Below are 26529 nucleotides of genomic sequence, written 5' to 3'. Positions count from 1 at the left end.
GTCTTTCTCAAAGTCTAAAGTCAGCAAACTTTCCAAATTCCGTCTGAAAAAACTAACCTAAGAGTTCAGACCTATCTTTCGAATTCTTCGCGATTTTAACGGATTAAACAGTACTAATATGGAGTGGGTATATTCGCTATTGGGCTAATCAATTTTAAGGTAAGCTTTGTTAAGGGCCTATCGTACCTAATCCGCTGTTTTGCTGGTATTTTTTTCTGATTAACAAACATTTATGTTAACCTAACTTATCTTAAATTTTAGAAACATGAATTTGTAACATATACCGCAGATATATGATGTAAATTTGAATAAATAAATAAAAGTTATAATGTATGAATCGGCTTAATATATGCCCTTATTAAGAAGCATAAAGCCTGTCTGAGCGGGGTTCATAAAAAGGGAAAATCAATATACAGCCTACCGGTACCCAGACAGGGTGATTGGAATTTTCGACATGGAAAAATTTACTCATGAAGTGATTTAAGTTTTCCCTTGCTATAACTTTATAAAGATCACGTCATACATATTATTGCTATAACGATTTTAATCTAAAATAAAATAAATAAATTAGTGGCGCTACAACCTTCTTAGGTCTGGGCCTCAGATTTATTTATATGCTTCATGATAATTTGTCAATCTAGCTTATCTTAGCTATCTTAGCCATAATAGGTGAATCTGTGCCATACGCTGTTCATATTTTGAGCCTGGAAGCCGGTTGCCTAAGGATGTTTTCGAATAAAGCGAATGTTGTATGCGCACATAGAAATAAGTCAATTGGTACATAACCAGGGATCGAATCTATGGCCTCAGTGAGATGAGAGATCGCATGATAAAACCACCAGGCCAACACTGTTCTGTTGAAACTAATCTGAAGACATTTCTCGTGCAGTTTCAGAAACTTAACCTGTTCTCTTGACTTTCCGGTCAAAACATTTCAATCTGGTTTAGTGGCTTGATAAAGCATTTAAACTTCGCATTTATTAACATGCATCTTCATAGGTTATATATATACATGTTTCGATTAAAAACAATTATTGTTTTTTTCAAGTGTTAATATATATCCCGGTGTTCGATCTTAAAATGATATAATGCTTGCAAACCAGTTAATAGTAGCGAATATCTTAAATTATGACAAAAGTGACCAACAAAAGTTCATTTCAGTCGTAAAAGGACCGTGGAAATGCGAATGAAAATTTACGAACCCATAAAAACAGTAATTCGGATGCCTTTTATTATACGAGAAGTATAGGTTCATGTTAGCCAAATATGAAATTGCTTTTGGGTATAAAGTTTTATGTTATACGTGTAACATACATATTAAAGAGATGTTACATACTTTGTTCTATATAATTATACTTATTAAATCAGTTTTGGCTTTTCTGCTTCAGCGTACGACTCTCGTATGTTCCCCGACTGAATATTTGTATGCTTAGATGTATCACAAAGACTACTTTTTCGTTACTAAAATCTTATCACGGAATTATTGTAGTTTTGTTACCCACACAGGGGCTCCAGTGTCGAGACTAGCTTTACCTTAATTTAGATACTACCATATTTCTGTAATAAATAAAGTTTAATTATTATTGTCAATCAAAAGTCACAGACAGAAGCTCAGATACTAAGATATTCATTACGAACTGTAAATGCCTGTGACTTATAAAATCTCTTCATGAACTAAACAAATATCTCTAATGATTGATAGTCTAACGAACCGTGAACCAAAAAAAAACGAAATTAAGGACCAATTAAGTAACGATTTGAGGAAGTATGTTTAATGGCCCTTTGATTATATTATTTTATCTCTAATTATGAGTGTACCTTTAATCATATATAACTTGGAGCAATATTAAAGTAAATAACACACTTTAACCTCACATTATATAAAGCTAGGCTAAGTATGTCTGTACGAACGTGATAAACTCAAAAACTGTTTTAACTGAACAGTTTTCACGAAAATATAGGTTTCAAAGGAAGGTTTTTAGGGTTTTATGTAAATTTACTAAAATATAACTGAAGAGATTGCATAAATTCTTACCTAAATACACGCAAACCGATCGCATAATCTGCAGGCGTGAAATTATACGTGTTTTTAAATATGTCATTAAAATAAAAGTATTATTCCATAAAGTACGTACTTGTAATTTGGAACAAACTTTCTCCGACACTTTCTAAAGCAGAATGAGGATGGCATTTGCATTATAGAAGTACAATGACGCCTTGAAGCCATGTTAAAACCAAATGTCTCCAACGCAAACAAAACTTTAATATATGACAAACAATTGATCTTGTTATGAGATGAGAAGCAAAAATGGAACAGATCATAATGTAGTGGTACACAAGAAGTGGGAAAGTAAAGAGAGGCAGATAAAATGGGAGGATGATATAAAAAATGTAGCGGGTCCTACCTAACCGAGAATTTATGGAAGGGCAAGCTTAATAAATAATAATAGTTTTTAAGTAAAGCTTAAACTTTGTGGAACCAGCTGCCCACAAGTATTTACGAACCAATTCGATTAATCAATTCTTAAAAGGCCGTCAACGCACTTGCGAGCCCTCAGGCAATGTGAGAGTTTATGGGCGGTATTAATTGTAATATAATAATTACTATCATTGTTATTTATTTTTGTTATTATTGGCTTCGAATCTCTTCGAATCAACCGTGGTAGGAACAAGAAAAATATGGTGCGTAATGAAAAAATGTGACGCGTAACCGAAGAATGAGACGGATATTTTTTTCAAACGCCGACAAAGAAGTGTTACTATAACAAAAAAAGTAAAATTTAAAGTCTCAAGTGGAATCATTTTGCTATTACGTATCCTATAGATTTTTCTATAAGGACTGAATTCAGCGATTCAATTGTCATTCCGATCTGTAAAGAGCCGAGTCACGCACAAGTTCAAGGCCGGATTCAGACGGGATAAGATCCCGTGGGCTTGACTTGTTGGTAAACAAACTCTTTTTGTTCAAGTTGACTTGAAGTAACAATGATATATTGTAGACGTAGACAGACCGTATCGGCTTTTGAGATCTCGATTATCTGGTGATGTTACTGACATTATCTCGGTAAGTAAATTATATGTTTAATTAAAAGTTCTTAAAAGGTCGGCAACGCACTCGCCCTCTGGCATTGAGAGTGTCCATGGGCGGCGGTATCACTTAAGATCAGGTGAGCCAGTTTGCCCCGTGTTCTATAAAAAAAAATCGTGCCGCTAATATACTGTATGGACCAAATTGACTTACAATTTCCAAATGGAAAGAAAATTTCTTTGCGCTTGAAATTGAACCTACGACCATGTTCTTGTGAAACAGTTCGACAACTATCTGATTTGTTTGTTGCATTTATGTAGTATCTAGTGTGTTTGTGTTTTATCGTGAGCTGTAACAGTCATACTCGTAAAAGACAAACGGCGCCACGCGGTCTCCTTATCTCGCCTCAGAGGTTATGTTTTATCATATAAGAAAAATATTTTCGCTTTAACAGTAGATTTTTTTCTAAACTCTTTTGAATTGAAACTTTTTGATATATTAACATAACCATATTACATAAAAAAAGCCGATCAAACTAAGCAGTAACTCTCTAACGACGGAATTAAATTAAAAAAAAAACAAAACTGAATATCTCAATAAACTGCAATGTGTCAACTTTAATATACTTTCAAAATATTATATAATCTTAACAAAGAATATTGAGCAATTTAAGTAAAATAGTTTTTGAAAATTTAACTAGGTGGCAACACTATATTATATGAAGGTTGATTGTAACTAAGTGTTCTTGCTGTCATTCATCTTCCTACCAAATAAAAGTTATATTTGTGCTAATTACTATCGTTTCTTTGATAAACGACCCATAATCCTTCAGGTTATGGGCCCAGTAGATTCTGCAATTGAAAGTTTTAAGAAAAATAGCAAAGAAAAAGTTACAATCGTATTGTGAAGAAATTGACAAAATAACCTCAAAATGGATTCAATGCGGTCAATAAACTTAGAAAAATTTGATGGAAATAACTTTAGGCAATGGAAATTCCAGATAAAGTGTGCCCTAAAAGCAAAAGGGATTGATATTTCAGTGCCTAAACCGGCTGGAAATAATGTTGAATGGACAAAGAATGATGGCATGGCCATGTTTATTATAACATCTTCGATGGACTTTAAACAAATAACTTTAATAGAAAATTGTGAAACTGCTAAGGAAATAATGACAAAACTTGAATCAATATACGAACAGAAGAGTGAATTATGTAAAATGTTGATCCATGAAAAGTTTTATCAGTATAAAATGTCTACAAATGACAGTGTAGCTCAACACATTTCTAAAGTGGAATCATTGGCCAAGCAGTTAAAAGAAAGTGGCGAAAGTATTAGTGAAATGGCTGTGATAACAAAAATACTTGGAACACTGCCTCATAAGTATAGATCACTCCGTCAAGCGTGGATGTCTTTGGATCCAGAGCAACAGACTCTTGTCAATCTCACTGCTCGTTTGTTAGATGAAGAAGCTAGTTTACAGTGTGAAGAAGAACAAGAAACCGCTCTTCTTGTGGCTAAGAAAGGATGTAAAAATAGCCCAAAACAAAGTGAGCTGAATAGAAATGCTAGTAATTCAAATCAAAATAAAAACAGTAAACACAGATTTGAATGTTATAATTGTGGGAAACGAGGACATTTTTCTCGAGAATGTCGTGCTCCAAAGAAATCCAAGTATAGAAAACCTCAACAGGAAGGTGCAGACTTGTTAGCGTTTAATGTAGAAACCAAATTCCATGAAGCTGAAGACAATGTGTGGATTTTAGACAGTGGTGCCTCTGCACATATGACCTATAGAAAGGAGTTCTTTGTAGAATTATTGGAATGTAACCAGAAATCATTGACATTAGGAAACAAACAATCAGTGGAAGTGGCTGGCATTGGCAAGGTGTTAATAAAGAGATGTGTCAATGGACAGTGGGAGAACAGTGAACTACATGATGTATTGTATGTTCCGAATTTGCGACGAAATCTGTTCTCAGAAGGTGTGATAATGCGTAAATCCTATATCATTATCAAGAAAGACTCTGGTGCATTCATTTACAAAGGCAATGACTTGGTAATGTGTGCAACAATAACAGAAAATAATTTATATGAATTGAAAATTAAAGCTGTGGTCTCAGATACCTGTAACTTAGTTCAAAGTGATCAAAATAACATTAAAATGTGGCATGAAAGACTGGGACATGTTAACCTAAAACAAATCAAGAGTATGAGTGCTGATAATGTGGTAGAAGGCTTGAAACTGAATAACAGTGATAAAACTGATTTTGTTTGTGAAGCATGTGCATATGGAAAGCAGTGCAGATTTCCATTTCACAAATCTATACGAGGAGAACTACAGCCAGGTGACCTTGTATATAGTGATGTCTGTGGACCTATGAGTCATACATCTATCCAAGGTATGAGATACTTTATATTATTTAAGGATGCTGCTACAAGTTACAGGCATGTATATTTTGTCAAACATAAAAGTGATGTGATGGACATATTCATGAAATACAATGCTATGATCAAAAATAAGTACATGCATAGTGTCAGAATATTGCATACTGATAATGGAAGAGAGTATGTGAATAAAACCTTCAATGACTATCTCAGCAAAGAAGGTATAATTCATGAGTGTACTGCGCCATATACACCAGAACAAAATGGGCGTGCTGAAAGAGAGAACCGTACCATTGTGGAGAGTGCACGTTCAATGTTGTACGCGAGGGATGTGTCACTGGAATTATGGGCTGAGGCTGTGAATTGTGCAGTATATTTATTAAACCGGACTTCCTCCAGCCAAACTCCTAAGAAAACACCATTTGAATTATGGAACGGCATCAAACCTCATATAGGCCATGTGAAGGTGTTTGGAAGTATTGGATATGTCCATATTCCTAATCAGCTAAGAACTAAACTTGACAAAAAGAGTGAGAAAATGATACTAATTGGGTATGATAATAACAATTACAGGATGTTCAATCCAGAAACCAAAAAGGTTAAAATATCAAGAAATGTAATTTTTGAAGAACATAATGTTCCAGAGATAAGGAAGAATATTACACAAATATACATTGACGATGAAGTGAAGACATTAGGACAACAAAATCAAATGCAAGAAACAAATGTAGAGGATACTCTTGTGGAAACTTCATCATCAGAGAATGAAGATACCGTGTTGAGTTGTAATAGTAATGACCCTACATATGAACCTTCTCAAGAATTAGATGATGATTTAATTCAAAGCAACATAAATTTGAGACCAAGGATTAATAGACGTTTTGAAGCAAACCTAATTGAACTGTCACTGCCACAAACGTATGCTGAAGCAATGAAAAGTCCACAAAGAAACGACTGGTTGGAAGCTATTGATGAAGAATTGCTTGCACATGAAGAGAATAATACTTGGACTCCAGTAGAGAGGTCTGGTCAACGTACGCTTACTACAAAGTGGGTTTTTGCTATAAAAAAGGATGAAAATGATCAGGTAAAACGGTTTAAAGCTTGTTTATGTGCATGCGGATTTAATCAAATAAAAGATATTGACTATCAAGAAATATTCTCTCCAACAACGAGATATGACTCTATAAGAATTATCCTTTCTATTGCAGCTAAATATAATTTAGAAATTCAACAGTTTGATGTAAAGACTGCTTTTTTGAACGGGTATTTGGAAGAGAATATTTTTATAGAAGTACCAGAAGGAATTTCATTTAAAAATGATTGTATCCTAAAACTTAATAAATCACTGTATGGACTTAAACAGGCGTCTCGTTGTTGGAATAGAAGATTCACTGAGTTTTTAATAGGTTTTGTGCAATCTCAGGCTGACAGTTGTGTTTATGTAGGTATTTTCAATGGGGTGAAAGTATTCATAATAATTTATGTTGATGATGCACTTGTAGTCTCTTCCAGTTCCTCAATGATTAAAAGAGTTATAGAATATTTGAAACAAACATTTAAAATAAAAGAATTAAAATTGAAATATTTTGTGGGAATGGAAATAGAGAGAGTAAATAATTGTATCTGTATTTATCAAAGAGATTACATTGAAAAATTAATAGAGAAGTTTTGTATGAGTGATTCAAATCCTGCCAGTACCCCTGCAGATGTAAATGTTGTTATTTCAAAGAAAATGGATGAAAATATTATTAATTTTCCATACAGAGAAGCTATAGGGTCCTTGTTATTTTTGAGCTCTGTTTCAAGGCCTGACATTTCTTTTGCTGTAAATGTTTTGAGTAGATATGTAAACGATCCAAGTCAACAACATGTAAATGCCATTAAACGTGTTATTAGATACCTAATAAATACTAAAGATTTATGTATATGTTATGGAGAAAGTAGTGATCTCACTGGCTATTCGGATTCAGATTTTGCAGGTGATGTAGACACGCGTAAGTCTACTACAGGTTATATTTTTAATATGAATGGGGGACCTATAACATGGTGTAGCCAGAAACAGAAGACTACTGCTCTCTCCACAACTGAAGCAGAATTTGTAGCTGCTTGTGAAGCTGCAAAAGAGATATTATGGTTACAGCAATTATTATTAGATTTAGGTGAAAATATTACATCTGTTCCATTGTATGTTGATAATCAGAGTGCAATTAAGTTAATTAGCAATCCTGTTTATCATAAGAAAACCAAACACATAGATGTGAAATTTAATTTTATAAGGGAAAAGGTTGAGTTGGGTGTAATTAAACTAAATTATATTCCTAGTAACAGTCAATTAGCAGATATGTTAACTAAAGCGTTACCAACTCAAGCTTTTATCTATTTAAGAGATCACATTTTGTTTTTCTTTTCACAACTCTAATTTCAGTAGGAGTTTATTTTTTGTTATATTTGTACCTAGTTTAAATTTTAGTGGGAGTATTGAGCAATTTAAGTAAAATAGTTTTTGAAAATTTAACTAGGTGGCAACACTATATTATATGAAGGTTGATTGTAACTAAGTGTTCTTGCTGTCATTCATCTTCCTACCAAATAAAAGTTATATTTGTGCTAATTACTATCGTTTCTTTGATAAACGACCCATAATCCTTCAAAGAATGTGTATAAACATCGCACACTAAAACCGGATAAAACAGAGCTTGCTTACATCGCTTAAACCGGGTATGTCATCTTTTATAGGGATCTCAGACTGTCTGGATACTTATTTTCTGCAGGATTTAATATAAAAGCGAGTGAAAGCTGTTGCTTTTATGAATTATTGTTCCATTGTGACATTTAGATGCAATTGTATATAATTGGTATTGCTTTTTATTTAAATCATTGTTTCTTGGTCTTATGGTTATTTTAAATAGTGTACATTCTGTCCTAGGTAAGATTGTCAACAAGACTTTTTGATATACAACACTACTTCTTCTTAAGATTCTTTAAACCTCCAAACTACAGTATAAATGTAATTCTTTAAATATTCTTAGTTTTAGTTTAGGCTGCCATAAACTGTTTAATTAAAAAAATATTCCTAAACTCTCCGTTTGTCACCAAACGTTCACAGAATACTTACACGGATAAAACCGGCTATGTGTGCATTAGTGAAAGGAGGATTGTCGTGTTTTCACCACTTTTGATATTACACAGCATTCAGCAACGCATCTTCACGTATTCAGTTGAAATATTACGAGCGAACGCAAATGAATTACGTGGTATTATTTATTATTTAGTACTTAGATATTTTTTGTAGTAAATTTACTATAAACAGTGGCGCTACAAATGATCTGTGTTTTATATTTATGCATCTGTTCGGTGATCATTTGGTTTTACTAATAGACAAGTGGGGACCAGAGCTCTGTGACAGGCGTGTCAGTTTTCTGACATGTTATTCCTCATCAAGTCCATCATCATCAGCCGGGGTTCGAAATATTCGTATGTTTCGTCTGAGAGATAAGAGATGCAATCTGAAGCCACAGGCCAACAGAGCTCTATGCTTATAAAATTCTCGTGTCACATGTTCGTTCCCTTAGTCCTTCGAAACGGCGTGGCCGATTCTTATTAAATTTTTTATGCAAATTCAGTAAGTATGAGAATCGGCTACTATCTATATTTCAAACCCTTAAGTGATAAGTAAGGTATCCACTACACTTTTTAAAATTTTTAGTAAAATTTTTTGATTTTATTTTTTTATGGCAGAAAAACAACATAAAGAAATACAATACAATTATTAAAATAAAATACAACCCTTAATTTTCATGCCTTCACGATCAATCCCTATTTTTATTATAGTAGATAGTTGTTTTTATTGAACCAAAAAAAATTTCCTAGAATCAATATCCATGGCCAAACGACGTTCTCAGCTCGTACTAGTATAAAATTTGTTTCTCATTCTGCATATTCAGACACAGCGTATGCATATGCACCGTTTGCCGTTTTGATGAATAGAAAAAGACTCTCCTGTTTAGATGGTATGGTCGAATATTAAACAAGAAGAAATATCGAAAAATACATGCAAAATATTGGCTCGTGTATTTTATTCTGATCATTATTTGTAAATTGTGAGTAATAACAGTCGGTAAGTGATCGATAGTAAACAAACCTGACCTGCCTCAAGATGGGATGAGGCGGGTCACTCAACTCGGACAATGACCTCCGATATTTTTATCTTGAGGTTCTCGATGAACTATGCATATAGCACAAAGAGAATTTATTTATTTTCACACAATAGGCAAATACGCCGACACACGTAAACTTTTAAAAACGTATGTATATTTATTTATTTTATTTACTTCGTTATCTTAAACATAGATACAAAATATAAGGTGACATAAGTTATTACTCAATGGGCTTTACCGCTAGCAATTTCTTCCAAGCAACCCTAGTATGTAAAAATAAATAAATTACTTTACAAGAGGTCCATGAATAGTTAAAAAAAATTACATGTTGCGTTAGAAATATACTAACTAAACCAATTGATACTAAACAAGTTGATAACAATAACTATCGTAAACACGCATATTTCTGTCAATATAGTAAAACAATGTGAATTTTAATAAAGTGTGGTAAGACTTTGATGTTTAAGTTTAATGATTTGTTTACTCGTAAACCTTTCATAGCTGACAGAATATTGAAAATGCTGAGATGATTGTGTATTATTGATTATTTTAAATGCATTTTCTTTGATCTAGATTGTATTGTCGTATGTAGTAACTACGCCCAATTGGGCGTAATATTAATTTTAACGTCTGTTTCATTGTTATGAAATGTTACATTTGTGTCTGAGATATTTTCCCTCACGATTTTTTCCTTCACCATAAGAGATATGTAGTCAATAAGTTTGTGATCAAAATTCTAATATTGATCTACTTGGTTCCAGGTCTTGCAAGACATAAAGGTAAATATCGTAGTGCTGTCTTTCGGTTTTCTTTGCATTTTTATTTTGCACTTTTCCGTTCTTGTTGAATTTTAATATGCTTTTTATGGTATCGCTCCGTTTTTCGTATCTTCTTTACATTTCTTTTTGTAAGTAATTTTATGGCGTTTCGTAATAGTAGTACCTAGAGTATTAAGCTTGACTTCCAATAAAGCTTGGTTACTTCGTAAATTCTCCAATGTTCTGGATAATTTATTGCATTAGGGTAGATTCTAGAAAAGAACTTACGAATTCTTAAATGGCCGGTTGCGCACTTGCGAGCCTTCTGGCACTGCGAGTGTCCATGGGCGGCGATATCACTTAGAATCAGGTGAGCCTCCAGCACGTCTGCCTCCTGTAACATAAAAAAATAGTTATTAATCAGACAAAAATAATTTTAGTATTCTTGGATTACATTGTAAACAATGTTATTTTAAATAATTAGACTTTAATTTTGAAAGGAATTAAATTTGTTTGTAATTTTAGGAAGGAAAATTAGGAATAGATTTATCTCAACAATTTATTCATTTAATCAGTATATTTGCTACTTATTTATATTCAAAAGTATACAGAACGTTTCTATAAATATCCGAAGGCTGTATAAAAAGGCTTGTCACATCCGCGAAGGTTCGATACGAGGCTTGGGCGGGCGGCGGTCGATGAACCCGCCCAACGCCCCCTACCCGCAGTTTCTTCCCCAAATTATCTATTATCGTAATGAATTTTGTAACAAAAAACAGATGTTTTGTGTAATGACGTGAATCGCCACGTTTATGAGTAATTCTAGCATTCCTGTGATTAATATAAAATAATAAATCAGTGGCCCTACAAACTTTTTAGGACTGGTATCTGTTTCATGCTCATTTGTTAATCTAGGCAAGTAGGTGATAAGCCTCCTTCCTCACACATGCTGTCGACTTTTTGGGTCTAAGACAAGCCGGTTTCCTCACGACGTTTTCCTTCATTGGTTGAGCGAATCTTAAATGCGCATAGAAAGCAAGTTCTTTGCTGCACAGCCGGGAACTAAAACTACGACCTTAGGTATGAGAGTCGCACGCTTAAGACACTAACGCCCAAAGCCAAAAACCTATCTCAATCCATTTTTACCCATCTGAGATAGACATCTTAATCCAAATAATTAAAATGTGTGCCAATAACAAATCGTCGATTAATAGCCATCTTCCGTTACAAGCTATCCATGGTAGGGCGGATCGGTGTATGTGGACCTTTGTATGAAAATGAAAGTTCAACTGTGCCAATATCCTATCTTAAGATTTTAACATACACCGGTTTTTTAAATAATTAAAAAGCTATTTGATATCAAAATGAGTATAAATAGCGAAGAGATTGTATTCTATACGTCGCCAAAAATCGATTGAAGGGTTTGGTTATTGGGATGCACATATCTCAGATTGTTTTCAATTTGAGATTGTGAATGAATTATTGGGTTCGGTTGAGTAACACTGCCTGTGATTAATATACTTATTGTAATAATCATATTCATGTTTCACTCTCTTGACAATAATACAAAGTCTTATATGCCATTTGTCTCTATGTTTGATATAAGGTTCATTATATTTGTATAAAATTGTAAATGTAATTATCCCACAATTTCTTTGGCATGATTTAATCGTGTTTCAACGGAACGAGATTTCACGGTTCGATTCAGGTGATAATTATAAACAAAAGGGGGATTTGTTAGAATAACAATCTTTTAATACATTACAAATTTCAACTACTAAAGCATTACGCCAGTACTTTCCGCTTCCCGCTACTACTGAGTATTTTGCGGAGAATATTAGTATATTCTAGATTTTTTTTTGAAAAATAAAATTGTTTTCTTTTTTTATAACATGGGGCAAATGCGGAGGAGGCTGATGTTAAATGATACCGTCCATGAAAACTCTCAATGTCAGTTAATCGCAAGTGCGTTGCCGGCCTTTCAAAAAATAATAATAACTAAAACTAACTAAAAACCTGAACCTCATGCTCTTAGCATTATTTGATTTGAAAAAGTAGCCTATAAGTTTATTGTGCTCTATACAAAATTCATTAAAACCAGTTCAGCAGTGTAAGTGTCAAAACTGTTAAATAATTATCAAATATCATGCCTCCTTGTCGCTCATTCCGTGCTCTCGCTTGCACTTCAAGCCTTAAATGAAACGCCTCAGAGCGAGGTAACGCCGCATTCGTCAAGAGCAAGGTAACGCCGCATACGTCATTTTTTTTCGTGCGTGCAGTCGGCTCCATCGAATTATAAGACGTTGTCTCGTCAAAACCGTTATGAAAGTATTTTCCACATATCCTTTTCCCTCGCGTCCCTTTTGACGTTTCTTTCCCACTCACAACACAATAGGCTATTTACAAAATAATTTGAGCGACGTTGCCGTTCGTATCGTTAAAAAATCCTACTTATTAGATCTGCCCAGAAGCGATCTGTCTGGTTTCCTACGCTCAGTGCCCTTTTCCCCACTTGGGGGACATAGGACTTTATGCTAACCTAACATTCTCTTCGCTATAATATTAAAGTACGATTCAAATGAGTAATGTCTATTATAATCATGTTTGCACATGGAAGGTAGATATTTTGAAAACATTGCGTCAAATTAATACCAGCGAACGATGTAATTGAATTTTATTTGATAAACACGCTATTGTCATACGATAATAATATAACATTAGAATCGAATTATTTTATATATCTCCTTAAATATATTTTACAACTGTCATAAAAAGTCGTCAAATCTGTACAATTTAATACTGTACTCTTTCGTGAAAAAAGTGTCTTGTGACACGTTCTTTTGCGAGCTAGCGAACTGTGGAATTGACTCCCGGTGGAGTATTTCCTACCTTTTTAAAGAAAGAGTACTCCTTCCTTGAAGGCCAACACTAAAACAAGTGTCCTTGGGCGGCGAAGACTAACACATGGGCGTCACGTAGCTTAGATTCGTTTGCCCCTCTATATCATTAAAAAACCCAAATCATCATAATTACAATTAGTATCTCTTATGGCGATAGTAAGTTTATAATTAATTAAAATGTTTTATTAGACTCTACCCGTGTGGATTTCGTTTATTTTGTTTTTACGACTTCTTCAAAAACTATTATTTAATTCAATTAAGATAAAAAACATAATTTTGCATCTGAAACTTCCTTAGGAGTTCATTAGTGGAGTTTATTTCATACATAGAGACGCAATAACATTTATTTTATAATGTGTACAGCAAACATGAGCAATGTGAGTTAATAACACACACTACTGTGTGCTATCCAATGCGTACCGGTAGTATGTGATGACAAGGAAGAAGGCTTTGGTAGTCATGGTAAGTCATGAACCCATGATTCAAAAGAGGATGAAGAGGAAATAGATAGAGACCGTAGAAGTTGAAGATTCGTGGTCCCTGGTCTCTGTGGGAAAAGAAACTAAATTAAAAGTCATTTATATCATGAATGATTCGTGAATAATTATAAAATAATTAATTTATATAAGAAACCTTTGGACTCTGTCGACATTTACAAATAATATATATACGAATGAAGAAATAGTACGTTGCAACTTCAAAACGAATTCCGTATTTATTTATGACATGGAAAAAATATTTATTAGGTGCAAGGTCGTCCTTTGATCTCTTTGGCATAGAACCAAAACGTAAATTAGCGTTTCATACGACTTTAAAACTGTATATTTGTTTAATTGTAAATTTATAACTGACGTGAATTCCTAATAAACCTGAGATGAATTTTAGTCAAAGTCATAATAAATCATTGAACGAAAATTTTGTTGCGTTAGGTTCATTTTCATGTGTAACAAGAGCCGCCAATTCCCAAAAACAAATGACAGATGAATGCAATATACTTTATACATTCGGTTACCAAAGAGTTCTAAAATTGAAATTCCAGAAAAAATTCATTAACAATGTTTCTAACTGGCCAGTTCAAAAAATTTTCAGTGTTACCCACGTATTTTTTTGCTTAAAAAATGCAAAGCAGCGGATTAAGTATGAGATAGCACTTAAAGTTTTCTTTAAATTGATAAGCTCATTATCCAGCTCCAGATAAGTACTGTTTAATCCGTTATAATCGCGAAGTAATAGAAATAGTTGTTAAAGCAACACAAGAAAATCTCATATAAAAATATTGAAAATAATTTTGCATACGTAAACTTGTAAATTACTTTTATCAATTCCTTATACAAACGTTCTGAAGTAGGTAATATGCAGAATATAATCTTGCTACGAAATTGACGATAAAATTTTATCGCAAAATCTCGGGGATAGGGTAACCAGGGTTCTGGATTCATGTATTAAATTTTCGACGAAATTCTCTTCTCGTATGTAATCATCGATGTTATTACATTCAAGTCTTCAACGAACCAAAAATTCGTTTGAGAACCCTTAACAAATATATTTGGCAATAACGCAACTTGGAACACAGAATAATGAATCGAATTTCCGGATTATTATACAAATTATTGACATCTTTATACGAAAACAGCTTCTCAATTTATTTAAAAGTATTTTAGTTTACCTTGTATTAAGTGTCTTATATTAAAGTATGATTAATATTATTATTTAAACAGCCTGCTACAATTAAAAAAATTATATCACTCTTGAATTGTATCCCAATTTCTTCAAAACGGATGGTTACCCTAAAAATGTATGTAAATGTTAGGCAAAGAGGTTTGCAATATTTTAGATACTTTACGACCAATAACGGGTGTCTCATTACGCTTATATTATTTTGTATTACACAATGAACAAAATGTTTGCTAAACACGACTGGTGACTTTGGACATCCTAGTTAATTTTACGTAAACATTTAGTGAATCTATATTATAAACTCCGATTGATGTGTATGTGTGTGTTAAATTTGTGTTGTCATATTTCCTTGTATTTTTATATTTAACTAGCGGATCCGACAGACGTTGTCCTGTCTACACGTCTTTAATTTCAAAATTTCAATTTTTCAATTTTTAATAAGCCATTTTGATGAAAATTATTATTCAAATGTTATGACAATATCTAACGATCCAGCACATGGTCACACACGATATAACACAATGATAACAAAACTTTTTTTAAATTTCGGGACAGACTAAAATTAAAATTCGAATATTATTTAAAATTTGACACTGCGATGGTAGCGCCGTCTGTCGGATCCAATGTAAAACATTCCAAAATCAACAACAACTAATAAATTGAAAATTAATTAAAAAAACATTGTCCAGCGGACATAATTGTGAATCTAAACCATTCCCAGATCCCCTTGAACACACACAAAAAATTTCGTCTAAATCGGTCCAGTCGTTTAGGAGGAGTTCAGTCACATACACACGCACACAAGAAATATATATATATTAAGATGTATATATAAATAAATAAAATTCCGTAAATTATGTTTGTGACCAAGTATTACTAGCTAAAAATATTTATGAAGCATATAGGGCGAGTCACGTGGTAGTCCTTTTTCTTTAAAAAAAAACGATGATGGCTATTAATAGATTCTTAAAATATATTTGTTTATATTAACATTCGAACGTATTCAAAATAAAGTAATTCCACATACTTGGTCTGTGGAATAAATAAATGTAGGTATACCATATTTATTCATTAAGTGAACTACTGAACGGTTTGAATTAAATTTGAATTAAGAATTCCCGTTACATATTTTCATAACGGTACTTGAAAATTTGAAAATGGAATTAAAATCAGCAGCTTGTGTAAGTTTTTACGCGCAAATTCACTCCATGAACTCGTATAATATCGTATCGCATTATAATCTCGTTTAAACCACGTTCCTTGTTACTTAAGGTCGTGTTAGTGTTGCATATCCTCCATTCCCTCCTGTCTTCGGTAAACCCCAGCACATCAATAACTGGGTAAGGGCCTTAACTTCCTTTAGTAACGTAAGAAATAAGGGTGGTCACTTATAATTGAAAAATCGTATTAAGCGATTAAAAATGAACAAAAAGCAGACTATTACAGAAACTCGGTCATGTATATCATAATTTATTTTGACATTTACAACATCGCGATGTTTTGTTTGGCAGCTCATGAGTTTTAGAATTAGAATTTGCGTTCTAGCTTACATATTGTTTCTTTTATGATCGTAATTAAATTAAACATTAATATACTGAACGAATACAATAGGTATTAGAATGAAATTAACGTTATTTAATTGAAGTATTATTAAATTCCTGTTTGTCAGTTAATTTAAGGTCAGGAACGCTATACAAAAAATATTATGTTGGTTGCCTCCGGACAATGAAATAAAATTAATAATGGACTCAAGGGCCGGCAACGCACCAACTAAAATGGGTAACTTTGGGCAGCGATTACTGCCTTTTTGGGCGTCCCTTAGGCTTTTTTATGATACATTATTAAAAAAAGTTTCTTACATTTATTTTATTCCAAAACATAATATCCCAATTCCATACGTTAATCTACTAATTTTAAATTTACATTTACCGGGACTTTAATAATATTACTCTATTAGAATCTATTGAAAAGATAAAACTACAACTTACGACTTATAATTCAAGCATGGTGACGACGCGGAAACAATTTTGAATGTTAAAAAAATATGCGTATTATGTGTGGTTTGTATAGTTTGGTGTACGTACATGTGAGTAACAAATACTCCCGCGTAGTACAAGAATAAATCGCACGATGTGGTCGGCCACGTGTCTCGCTACACACCACAACCGCAAACATTTAAATCTAAAATATTAGTTTAAACGTTATCCTAAAAAGTTTTTACATATGATTTAAATTAGTGTGTAACTATCATTCCATGAGGTCGTTAGTTCGATATCACGTTTTGCACTAATGGATTTTTCTTTCTATGTGCGCATTTAACATACGCTCGAACTATGAAAGAAAACATCGTTGGGAAACCGGCTTGCCATAGACCCAAAAAGTCGCGAGACAATAAACATCGTGTGTCAAGACATGCGGCTGATAACTATCTGCCTATTAGATTAGCCTTTATAAATTGGTATGTTCTTTTTTTGAATGACTCTAAGTTGTATTGGTTCGGAAATACTTCAGTGGGCAGCTGGTTCCACGTATCAAAAACTGCCTTAAAAACGCTCAGTTTTTTTCAAAGTTGAGTTTTGTTAAAGTTGAGTTGCATAATCAAGCCTGCTCTCAACACTATTAACTAAACGGATTTAGTTAAATCATAAATTTTATAAATAATATTACGCATTCATTGATTTAACCAAGAAATTTGTCTCCATGACAATGTATAATATAATCAATAAATTATGAACTTACCGGAAGTTACCAATTGAGTCATAATAGATTCAAATGGAAGGTTGCTGATGTCGTAACAATACAAAGTCCTTGGCTTCATTTCATTATTTTATTAACGAGGATATCTTTAATCCAATGACATTGGTAATTCAAAATGAACGCAGTAGCGCACACGACAAAATCCCGAGGCAAAATTAAAAAAAAAACGGTAATATTCAAAGTTCAAAAATCTATTTCTGACTGTTTTTTTTATTTAATTTAAAGAATAATATAATCATGGCATGTTACATTAGAAAACCACTGTGGTTTATATTGACCATAGCAGTCTTGTTTAGGAGCGCCACAAATGCCTATAAAAGTAGGTTTTCTACTGAATGGTGGGCTGTCCAATAACTAACCGGGTAGTTAATTTATTACCCGCAGTAAATACCTCAACGTTCTTTCGCCATAGACATTGTTTGCTCTTGAGGTTCGGAGCTGAACTTGTTACAGCTCAACTAATTTATTTACGTCGTCTTGAAAATATTATATTTTAATTATATTTATCTTTACATCCGATATGCTTAAATGTAAACTAATAAAAAGCGGACTTTGAAAGCTTCTTCACAGTATATATATATACAAAATGACTAAATTCCTCCAATGCTTTGTATTTCACTGTTGCCTCTTAATAAATAAACTAAACAATTTAGAATAGCATCTATTCCTTTTGTTATATTTTTAGAATTGTCAGAAAGAGATAAATGATTACTTAATTTAATCCTTACATATAACAAATGAATAAATAAAACGCGATGAATAAAAAAACTACCAAACGGCTTTTCTATTATATTCTCGAAGTATCCTTGTATATATCCTTGTATATATGTTATATACGTCATGAACAAAATATAACTCATCTAATGCCATAGTTATTTTAACGTTAATTAATATTTGAAAGCCATAAATTAATGACTATTTCTAACACGTCACAAGAACAAGACTATTAAATTAAACTTGAACAATACCAAGTTTACAGGCCAACTTGTGTTCCCGACAAAGCCATTGTTTGTGTAATGGCCTTTGTCATCTGAAGCCTTTATTTTTAATTATACTTGTTATACCAAATATTCATGGTAATAGATAACTTTATAGAAGTTATACAAGTAAATTTGTCGAATCAAGGCTCAGCTGAAAGCCTTAAAACAGCTTCAAATTTATTTTTCTACATAATTTTCTTCACACGGCAATGGTATACAGTAATTTGGAGACGCATGCTTTTTAACCCCAAGGAAATTTATTCAAACATGATGTTTTTGATTATTGAAAGAAGGTACACACTTTTTGGCTTTAACCTAACCTTTTACATGTTTATTATCTTCATAATCAACTCACCTATATAATAATAATTTCTTCTTCTTCAATTATTATACTCCAGTAATGGAGTGGCATTACTGGAGTATAATAATTACCATATGTCATTTAATTAAAAAAATAAAAATAAAATATGTTTATTATGAAATATAAGTTGGACATGTATCACTTATTCCACGTAATTAAATTTGAACCTGTAGGCATCCCTACTCATCGGCAAAGAAGACAGGGGGTGTAGGCCGAGAGAATAAGCCGGCGTAAAAAAACTCTCGGTACTCTTTTAAAAAAGTAAATCATCAAACAACAATTATTTTAAAACAGATATAGCAAATTAATTAGTAGTAGCCTGTCTAGAACTAGTCCCAGGCCCTTTTATCAACTAGATAATCGCTAACGTTATAGTAAGCTTTTCCACAGCTGTCCTGTCTGTGCTTTTCCTGTCAGCACTTTGCCACTTCCTTCCATGTACCACAGGCTTTTTCACCTTGTCAATTATTTTCTCTTTCGCGTTTTTTGTACATTGGGCCAGGTACCAGTTTAGTACTTTCTTGCTCAACTTTTCTGTTCTCTTGCGATTTGCCTCGCCCTATTACTCGCCACTTAATTTCTTTTATTGTAACATCTGCTACCCTTGGTGTTCCTCTTGAATTTATTTTATCATATATTATTATGTAGGTATCTATTTCTGAGATAAAACATCTCGGTTTCTAGTTATGTTCAAAATAAATTTATGGTAAGGCAACGTTGTATTTTGTGTATAATAAATATTATGTTCACAAATATTAAATTACACTAAGCGCGTTTTTTTTCAATTTGTAACGTAATAATCTGGTTCTAAAATGAGTTTATTGTACTTTACGAGTGGGCTTCTTAAACCATAGTTTTTTTAACTATAGTTTTAAATTACGGAATATAATCTTATGCAATATATAAGACGGGTTTCCGATGATTTGTTAAGTTCAATACGTTTGCTCATTGTTGCGGCAAAATTTAATAAGATTATTTTTACAATAGACGTGATGTTCATTTGAGCGTGTTCCTTTTATACTATCTTCACCTGCTCTTTAATAGGTAAAAATATATAATCCAATTATATTTATATTTCCAGATAATTATACTTATACATGCGTAAAATACTTTAAAGTTAACTCACGTTCACACAATGATTTCTACATTGTTAACATTTAGTAATTATCGTCTTAAAGTCTAAAATGAATGTATAAATATTACGTAGAGACTCATCATCATGGGCATCAAGAGCACCATATCACTAATATGTGCAGGTCTTCTGTCCACAGAGTTACCGGGGACGCAAGCCCCTGGGAGGAACAGTCGTAGCACCAGTGGGACTCAGTCCGGGCCCCGCAGCGCAATCCCCGGGACCTGCTCCAGCCGCGCCAAGTCCCGCGCCAGCTACCACACCAGCCATGAAGCAGGAGCATCCGAGTCAACCTATGGTAAGTCTTTGGAAACCCCTCAATAGTATACCTTTTTTTATATATAACTGGGGGCAAATAGGCTGAGACTCGCCGATGATGATGAACTGATGTTAAGAGAAACCCCAAATAGTAAATAAAATACTTCTTCCTTCAGTGCCATCTCGTTGTGAAGGTTGGCGATCATCATGGCATTTAATTATGGATGCCACGCTTCTGAACAATGACTTGGTGCTTTGACCAAAGTATTATATTAGGTTTTTCAACGAAGACGTGTGTCTGCAGCTAGGTGTCCTTCTACTTGAGAGTACCTTTTAAAAACTAATACGCCCTTTTCTTCAACGTTCCACTTAGTCGTGGTGCTTTGATATAGGCTCTTTAAGTATACATTATACAAAAATATTAATTGCTACTCTTCGGTTTGTAAGTATATCAAAACACAATTTAATTTTAAGCACTGTCATAAATAATTATTAGAAATATATTAATGTATAATTTATCACGGCAAAAAATCAACGATAAATTGTCGCAACATAATAATGTTCTCGAAACAAAAATTCAATTAAAATAATAGCGTTGAAGCTCGCAGTATTTAATTTACTGTAGCCCCGTTTAGTTAGTCAATCGAGATTAACAATGTCCTTTGTTTAAATAATTTTAATCTTACATTTTATAAACGAATTGTCCTCGTGTTTTCGTGTTTTAAATGATAAAAAGTATTCGTGTCTCGTAAATATAATTTAGTTGTAAATGTGATAAATAGTTTCTTTATGATGATCATAATGTGACCTTTTACATATAATTAAATAGTTATTAACTGTAACTAAGAGGTATTACTAATACCTGCAGCTGAGTTTCATTATCGGACCTCACGTCAGAAGATACCATTCGTATCACCTTGACGTCCATCGCTTTACAACTGAGCGTTCCTGTTGCTACGCACTATTAAATAATAATAAAATAAAATACGTTTATTTTGGAACATAAGATCATCATGGTATCACTTATTAAACGTCATTAAATTCGAGCCTGTTGGCATCCCTACTCATCGGCAAAGAAGACAGAACACGAGCCGAGAAAAAAAGCCGGCGTAAAAATCTGTCGGTACTCTTTTTAAAAAAAGCAAATCATCAAACAATTCTACATTATTTAAAACAAATAGCAAATTAATAAGAAGTAGCTTTTATCAACTAGATAATCACTAACTTTATAGTAGGCCTTTTTACACAGCTTTTCTTTAATACTATTTTTAAATTTAATAAAAGGAACCAGAAGCCCACTGAAGTATTACAGAACCATTATAGTCCTAATAACTTTATAGTTACCAATTCGACTTAGGGTCCTTCAAGTAAAGAGCGTACCTGTTCTGAAAAGGACGGCAACGCAATTCAAAGCCTTCTGGCAATGTAAGTGTCCATGGGCAGCGATATCACTTAACATTAAATGAGCCCTCTGCCTGTTTGACCCCTATTACGGAAAAAACATCGGTTTTATTGTCTAATCACGCTTCACTATGACTGTATGTATGTATGTCAAAAACATATTAAATTTGGATTTTTAAATCTTACCCTCAATTATAATATAAACATTTATTTTGTTACGAAGCAAAGTTATCGTGTCATGAGTAGCGTGAAATAATAAAATACAATTTTCAAAAGGTGACAAAAAATATTCACTTTAAATTGGAAGCAATAAATTCGCCCCGAGCGTACAATATTGCTATACTTTCACGTTCTGCACGAATTAAAAATTTCTCAACTTAAACTAACGTTGTTAGTGACACATGTTGAAATTTATTCAATGTTTAAAAGTCAGCTTTTACTTTGTATGTCTTGGTTACCTGCTAAAGGTTGGCTTTTTTTTTTTAATTCTGTGGAGCCTTCAAAATTACTATTTTATTTTAAAATGCTATGACATATTTATGATATCAGAAATAAATAGGGTCTTAGAGAATCTATCAATTAACACAAACATGGATTCTCAGTTTAGGTCTGGGCATAATTTCTGTATCGGGTTGTGATCATTTGAGGCAAGTAGGTTAGGCCAAACACGTGCCATTGAATATTGGGTCTAAGGCATGCATTAACCATACGTTAAATGCGAATATAACTCTATTGGTGCTCAGCCGGAATCGAACTTAGGACCACAGGGATAGAAGCCGTAGAAGTATTTTTACTTTAATACAAGACAGCATCAGCTAACACAAAGTAACTTAATCGTATATGTGAAATTTAGTATGCAATTTAAACTTTCATAAGAAGATTACAAGTAAAACATACTGTACGAAATTTTTTAATTAAACCATCTAAGAAAGATTATTAAAAAGAACAACGCCGAAGTTATGCATAATTTGTTCAACATAATATCGGGAGGGAAAATTGTGTAAGAAACAAGAACAATTTTATTAATAACATATAGCAACACATAATCCAAAATTTATATTCAAAATATTCTAACTCTGGCATCACAAATAGATTAGTTTTGTAAAGTTATTAAATAGTTTGTTTTTATATGCATTACATATACTCGCCACAATTTAATGTATTATCTCTTATCACTTATTGATTTTAAGCGGCCTGAAAAGTACATAACATAGAAAAAATCATGTTTTTAATGGAATTTGATTTGATTAATCAATATGTCGTTGTAAGCGATACATCGATTGAAGCGGTCATACGATTTTCTTTAGCCTTAAAATAGGTTTCACTTTCCGCCATTACCTCTTCATCAGCACGAAATATCTATATAGCCAGCATTCTCTAGAGTTCTGAGAAGACGTAAGAAACACACAAAACTGTTTTTGTTTGTCGAACTTGCGTGCAATAAAATTTATAAAAGAAATCTACATAAAATGCTGACGACGCAAACCCAACCACAAAATTATATTTAGTTATATATTTAGAATCTTTTTGATATTTTTTAATTACAAACTTTTCAACTCGGTGCGTGCTTTCAAAGGGTAAACTCATTTAAACCAGCTGTTTTATGAAGTTCACTCGTTTTAATAAAGCGTCTAGTTACTAAAGATGCTAACTGCGTTTAGAAGCTTATAAGTTCGACTCTTTGAATTAATCAATCATTTTGGTACTGAATTCATTCAGATTAGATTTGTGTAGTGTTTCAACGAATGGTTAACGATTCGCCAGCGTCTATTTAATACTTATTTTTAATTTAATTTTAAGTATAGATATCCCATCGCACTGGAAGAGGTCTTATATAGGGTAGTCGTAGAGTACCCTATATAAGACCCCTTCCAGTGCAGTTTCTTTGAAAATTGACAATAATACAATATTCTAATTAAAAAGTATTAAAATAAATCAGTCGCGCTACAACCATTTTAAATCTCATACTCAGATTTCTGTATGTGTTTCACGATGATTTGTCAATCTAATAGGCAAGTGGTCGACTTTTTGTGTCTAAGGCAAGCCGGTTTCTTCACGATGTTTTCCTTCATCGTTCAAGCGTATGTTAAATGCTTACAAAGAAAATCCATTAGTGCATAGCCGGGAATCGAATCTACGACCTCAACGATGAGAGTCGCACAGTAAAGCCACTAGGCCAATACTGCTGCCAATATACACGTAGCTTACATACTGTTTCATTCGTTTTCTTTGTACTTTTGGTGCTTAACCAACCAAGAATAAACTCACTAAACTCTGTAATTAAACAATAAAACTATATTCCTTATATAAAACTCAAAAGGCTCTTACTTAATATTTATCGTAGCCAAGGCTAGAGCGGCCTTCGACAATATCTAATTAGGTTGTAATGCTATTCAAACCCTACGTATGACGAAAACTGTGTCATATTATTTGATTATACACGTATTAACTTCGTTTACAAGTTATAATATATATAATTACTCGTTTCTTACAGCATTTACTTAATGGTACTTTTTTAAAGATTCTCATGGACTTTCTGTCAATGTGCGCATTTAACATTCGCCTGCGAAGGAAACTTTGTGAGCTAATCGGCTTGCCTCAGACCCAAAAAGTCGACGGCGTATGTCAGGCACAGGAGGATAAACACCTCCTTGCTAGATTAACAAATGCGAGATACAGTAGTCCTATACCTAAAAAGGTTGTATGGCCACTGATTTATTTTCTAAGTTTGATAGATTGCCAACTCTTGCGTAGTATGAGTTCACATCTATATATTTCACGATAGATTTTACAAGAAAATCACTAAATTTTTTCGGTACTTTTGGAAACAAACACCGAACACATCATACACACTTTATCTCCTTCAGAGGCCCTATCATCTAGGTACCTATCATCTGTATCACCCCTTACATTAACATTGTCTCAACCTGTCGTTGAAACGCTAAGATTTCTTGTGAAACAGTCATTTAATTATACATTTGTAAGTAATATGTCAAGTACGTAAAATAATTAATATGTCAAATAAAAGAACAAAAACTAGTACGCGATACAACTAATCCTTGTGGGGGAAATTTCTCTAAACTAAACCTCCTTTTTGTGTGTGATTTTACTTTTTTTGTTTTCGTTTTTCAAAATTACACTGGTTACACTTTAGCAGTCAAATGTTATTTCATCCGCTAATTTATTGGTCATTGGTGCCTCCGTGCCAGTCAGTTTGAAGACTGACTACTTACCGACTGACTACTTACCGACTGACTACTTACCGACTGACTACTTACCGACTGACTACTTACCGACTGATTACTTACCGACTGACTACTTACCGACTGACTACTGACTGAATGACTTACTACTGACATTTAAATTGAACAGTACACCTTCTGCGCAAATCTTAGTTACCAATTATTATTTTGAACTCTTCCTATTTAGTCAATTTAACTAAACTAATACTTATCTAAAACCTTTGGTTCATACTCTGTAAACAATGGTTGAACAACGGCCTCGTTCGCGATGTTATGTGTGTCAAATATTAAAATAGCTATTCTATGATATGCTATGCTGTACTTGAGGAAATATTGTTTAATGAACTTGACATAATTTTGAAACTTAGTATTAAATATATGAGAAAAACACATATGTGTGTACTTATGTATATGTACACGCGTTAGAAGTTATATTTCTTTGGCGTAACAAAACAAAAATCATTTTAAATTTTTTATCTTTCGCCTTTGTTTTTTTCTACAAACGTATAATATACGTTTGTAGAAAAAAACGACATTAACAATAGAAAAATTGTATTAATACATTGAAAGTTTATTATAACGCATTAATTAGTCTAATAAAGTTTATTTAAATAACACAAAAAATAATAATTAATGAAATGTTCATTTTCTGTGCGTCATCACACATCATCGTAAAAAAAACGCGCCAAAAGAAGTAAAACTTCAAAAACTTATGTTTTATAAAATAATATTAATCATTATATATATATACATATTATAAAGCATCATCTAATCCTATCTCAACAAAACGTTTTCCGTCCCAACTTATAATTATTTAATAATATAAAACAAAGCGCCGCAAAACAATTTATTAAGTAATTAGTCACACATTCCCTCCCACAAACACGCACACAGACACATCAATATTTATTAGGTAATTATTAGTCAATACTTAGTTATATATAATATATGTTCATAAATTTGTTTTTATATTTAATAAAAGCTGTTAACTGCCAAAAGAAATTTTTTTGTCTTTAATTCAGAAATTGCCGTTTCTTTCGTACAAGTACATAGCGATAATTTAACTATTAAATATTTATGTTAGAGTACTTAATTAAATCGAATGATTTTTTACAACGAGCCGATGCTTACTTCAAAATCTTTTGTTTCCAGGCACCAATGCCATTCTACGCCGGTGACCCAAACAGGTTTCCCACAACATGGCAAACGGATCCCTCTCAAGGTAATTCAATAATAATCAACATCTTTTTTGTTTAGCTTTTAAAATATGAATCATGTACTTGTTCAACTTGGCGCATATATGAAAATGATTTTGATATTTAGAATATTCCATAAAACTTCGTGCCAATATGCTACCAACGTTCCGTACTTTTCCCCAACTCGTAATGAACGTTGACAGCCAGTTAGTTGAACCCGTCAACACCGTAATTAAAACGACCGTTTTTTATAAGAATTCGCAGGCTTAATATAACGTTCATATATTCTTTAGT

General features: G+C 32.8%; 1 protein-coding gene across 6 annotated transcripts in view; it reads left to right on the top strand.

Moving 5' to 3' along the window:
* LOC110993496 (DNA N6-methyl adenine demethylase) overlaps positions 1–26529 on the top strand; it is a 97542-nt gene that overhangs the window by 60470 nt on the left and 10543 nt on the right. For 3 of the 6 annotated variants that reach the window (XM_045632311.1, XM_022259784.2, XM_045632309.1), the window contains 3 exons: positions 10335–10352; positions 20278–20436; positions 26192–26261. In XM_045632311.1, coding sequence (XP_045488267.1) covers positions 10335–10352; positions 20278–20436; positions 26192–26261 — 247 coding nt within the window. Of the gene's footprint in view, positions 1–10334; positions 10353–20262; positions 20437–26191; positions 26262–26529 lie in introns of all 6 variants that reach the window. The other 3 variants (XM_045632310.1, XM_045632312.1, XM_045632308.1) reach the window with 1 other exon arrangement.

This window comes from Pieris rapae, chromosome 19 (genome assembly GCF_905147795.1).
Source record: "Pieris rapae chromosome 19, ilPieRapa1.1, whole genome shotgun sequence".
Classification (NCBI taxonomy): domain Eukaryota; kingdom Metazoa; phylum Arthropoda; class Insecta; order Lepidoptera; family Pieridae; genus Pieris; species Pieris rapae.
The sequence above is the reverse complement of the archived record's forward strand: the minus strand, read 5'-3'. Positions and strand labels throughout refer to the sequence as shown.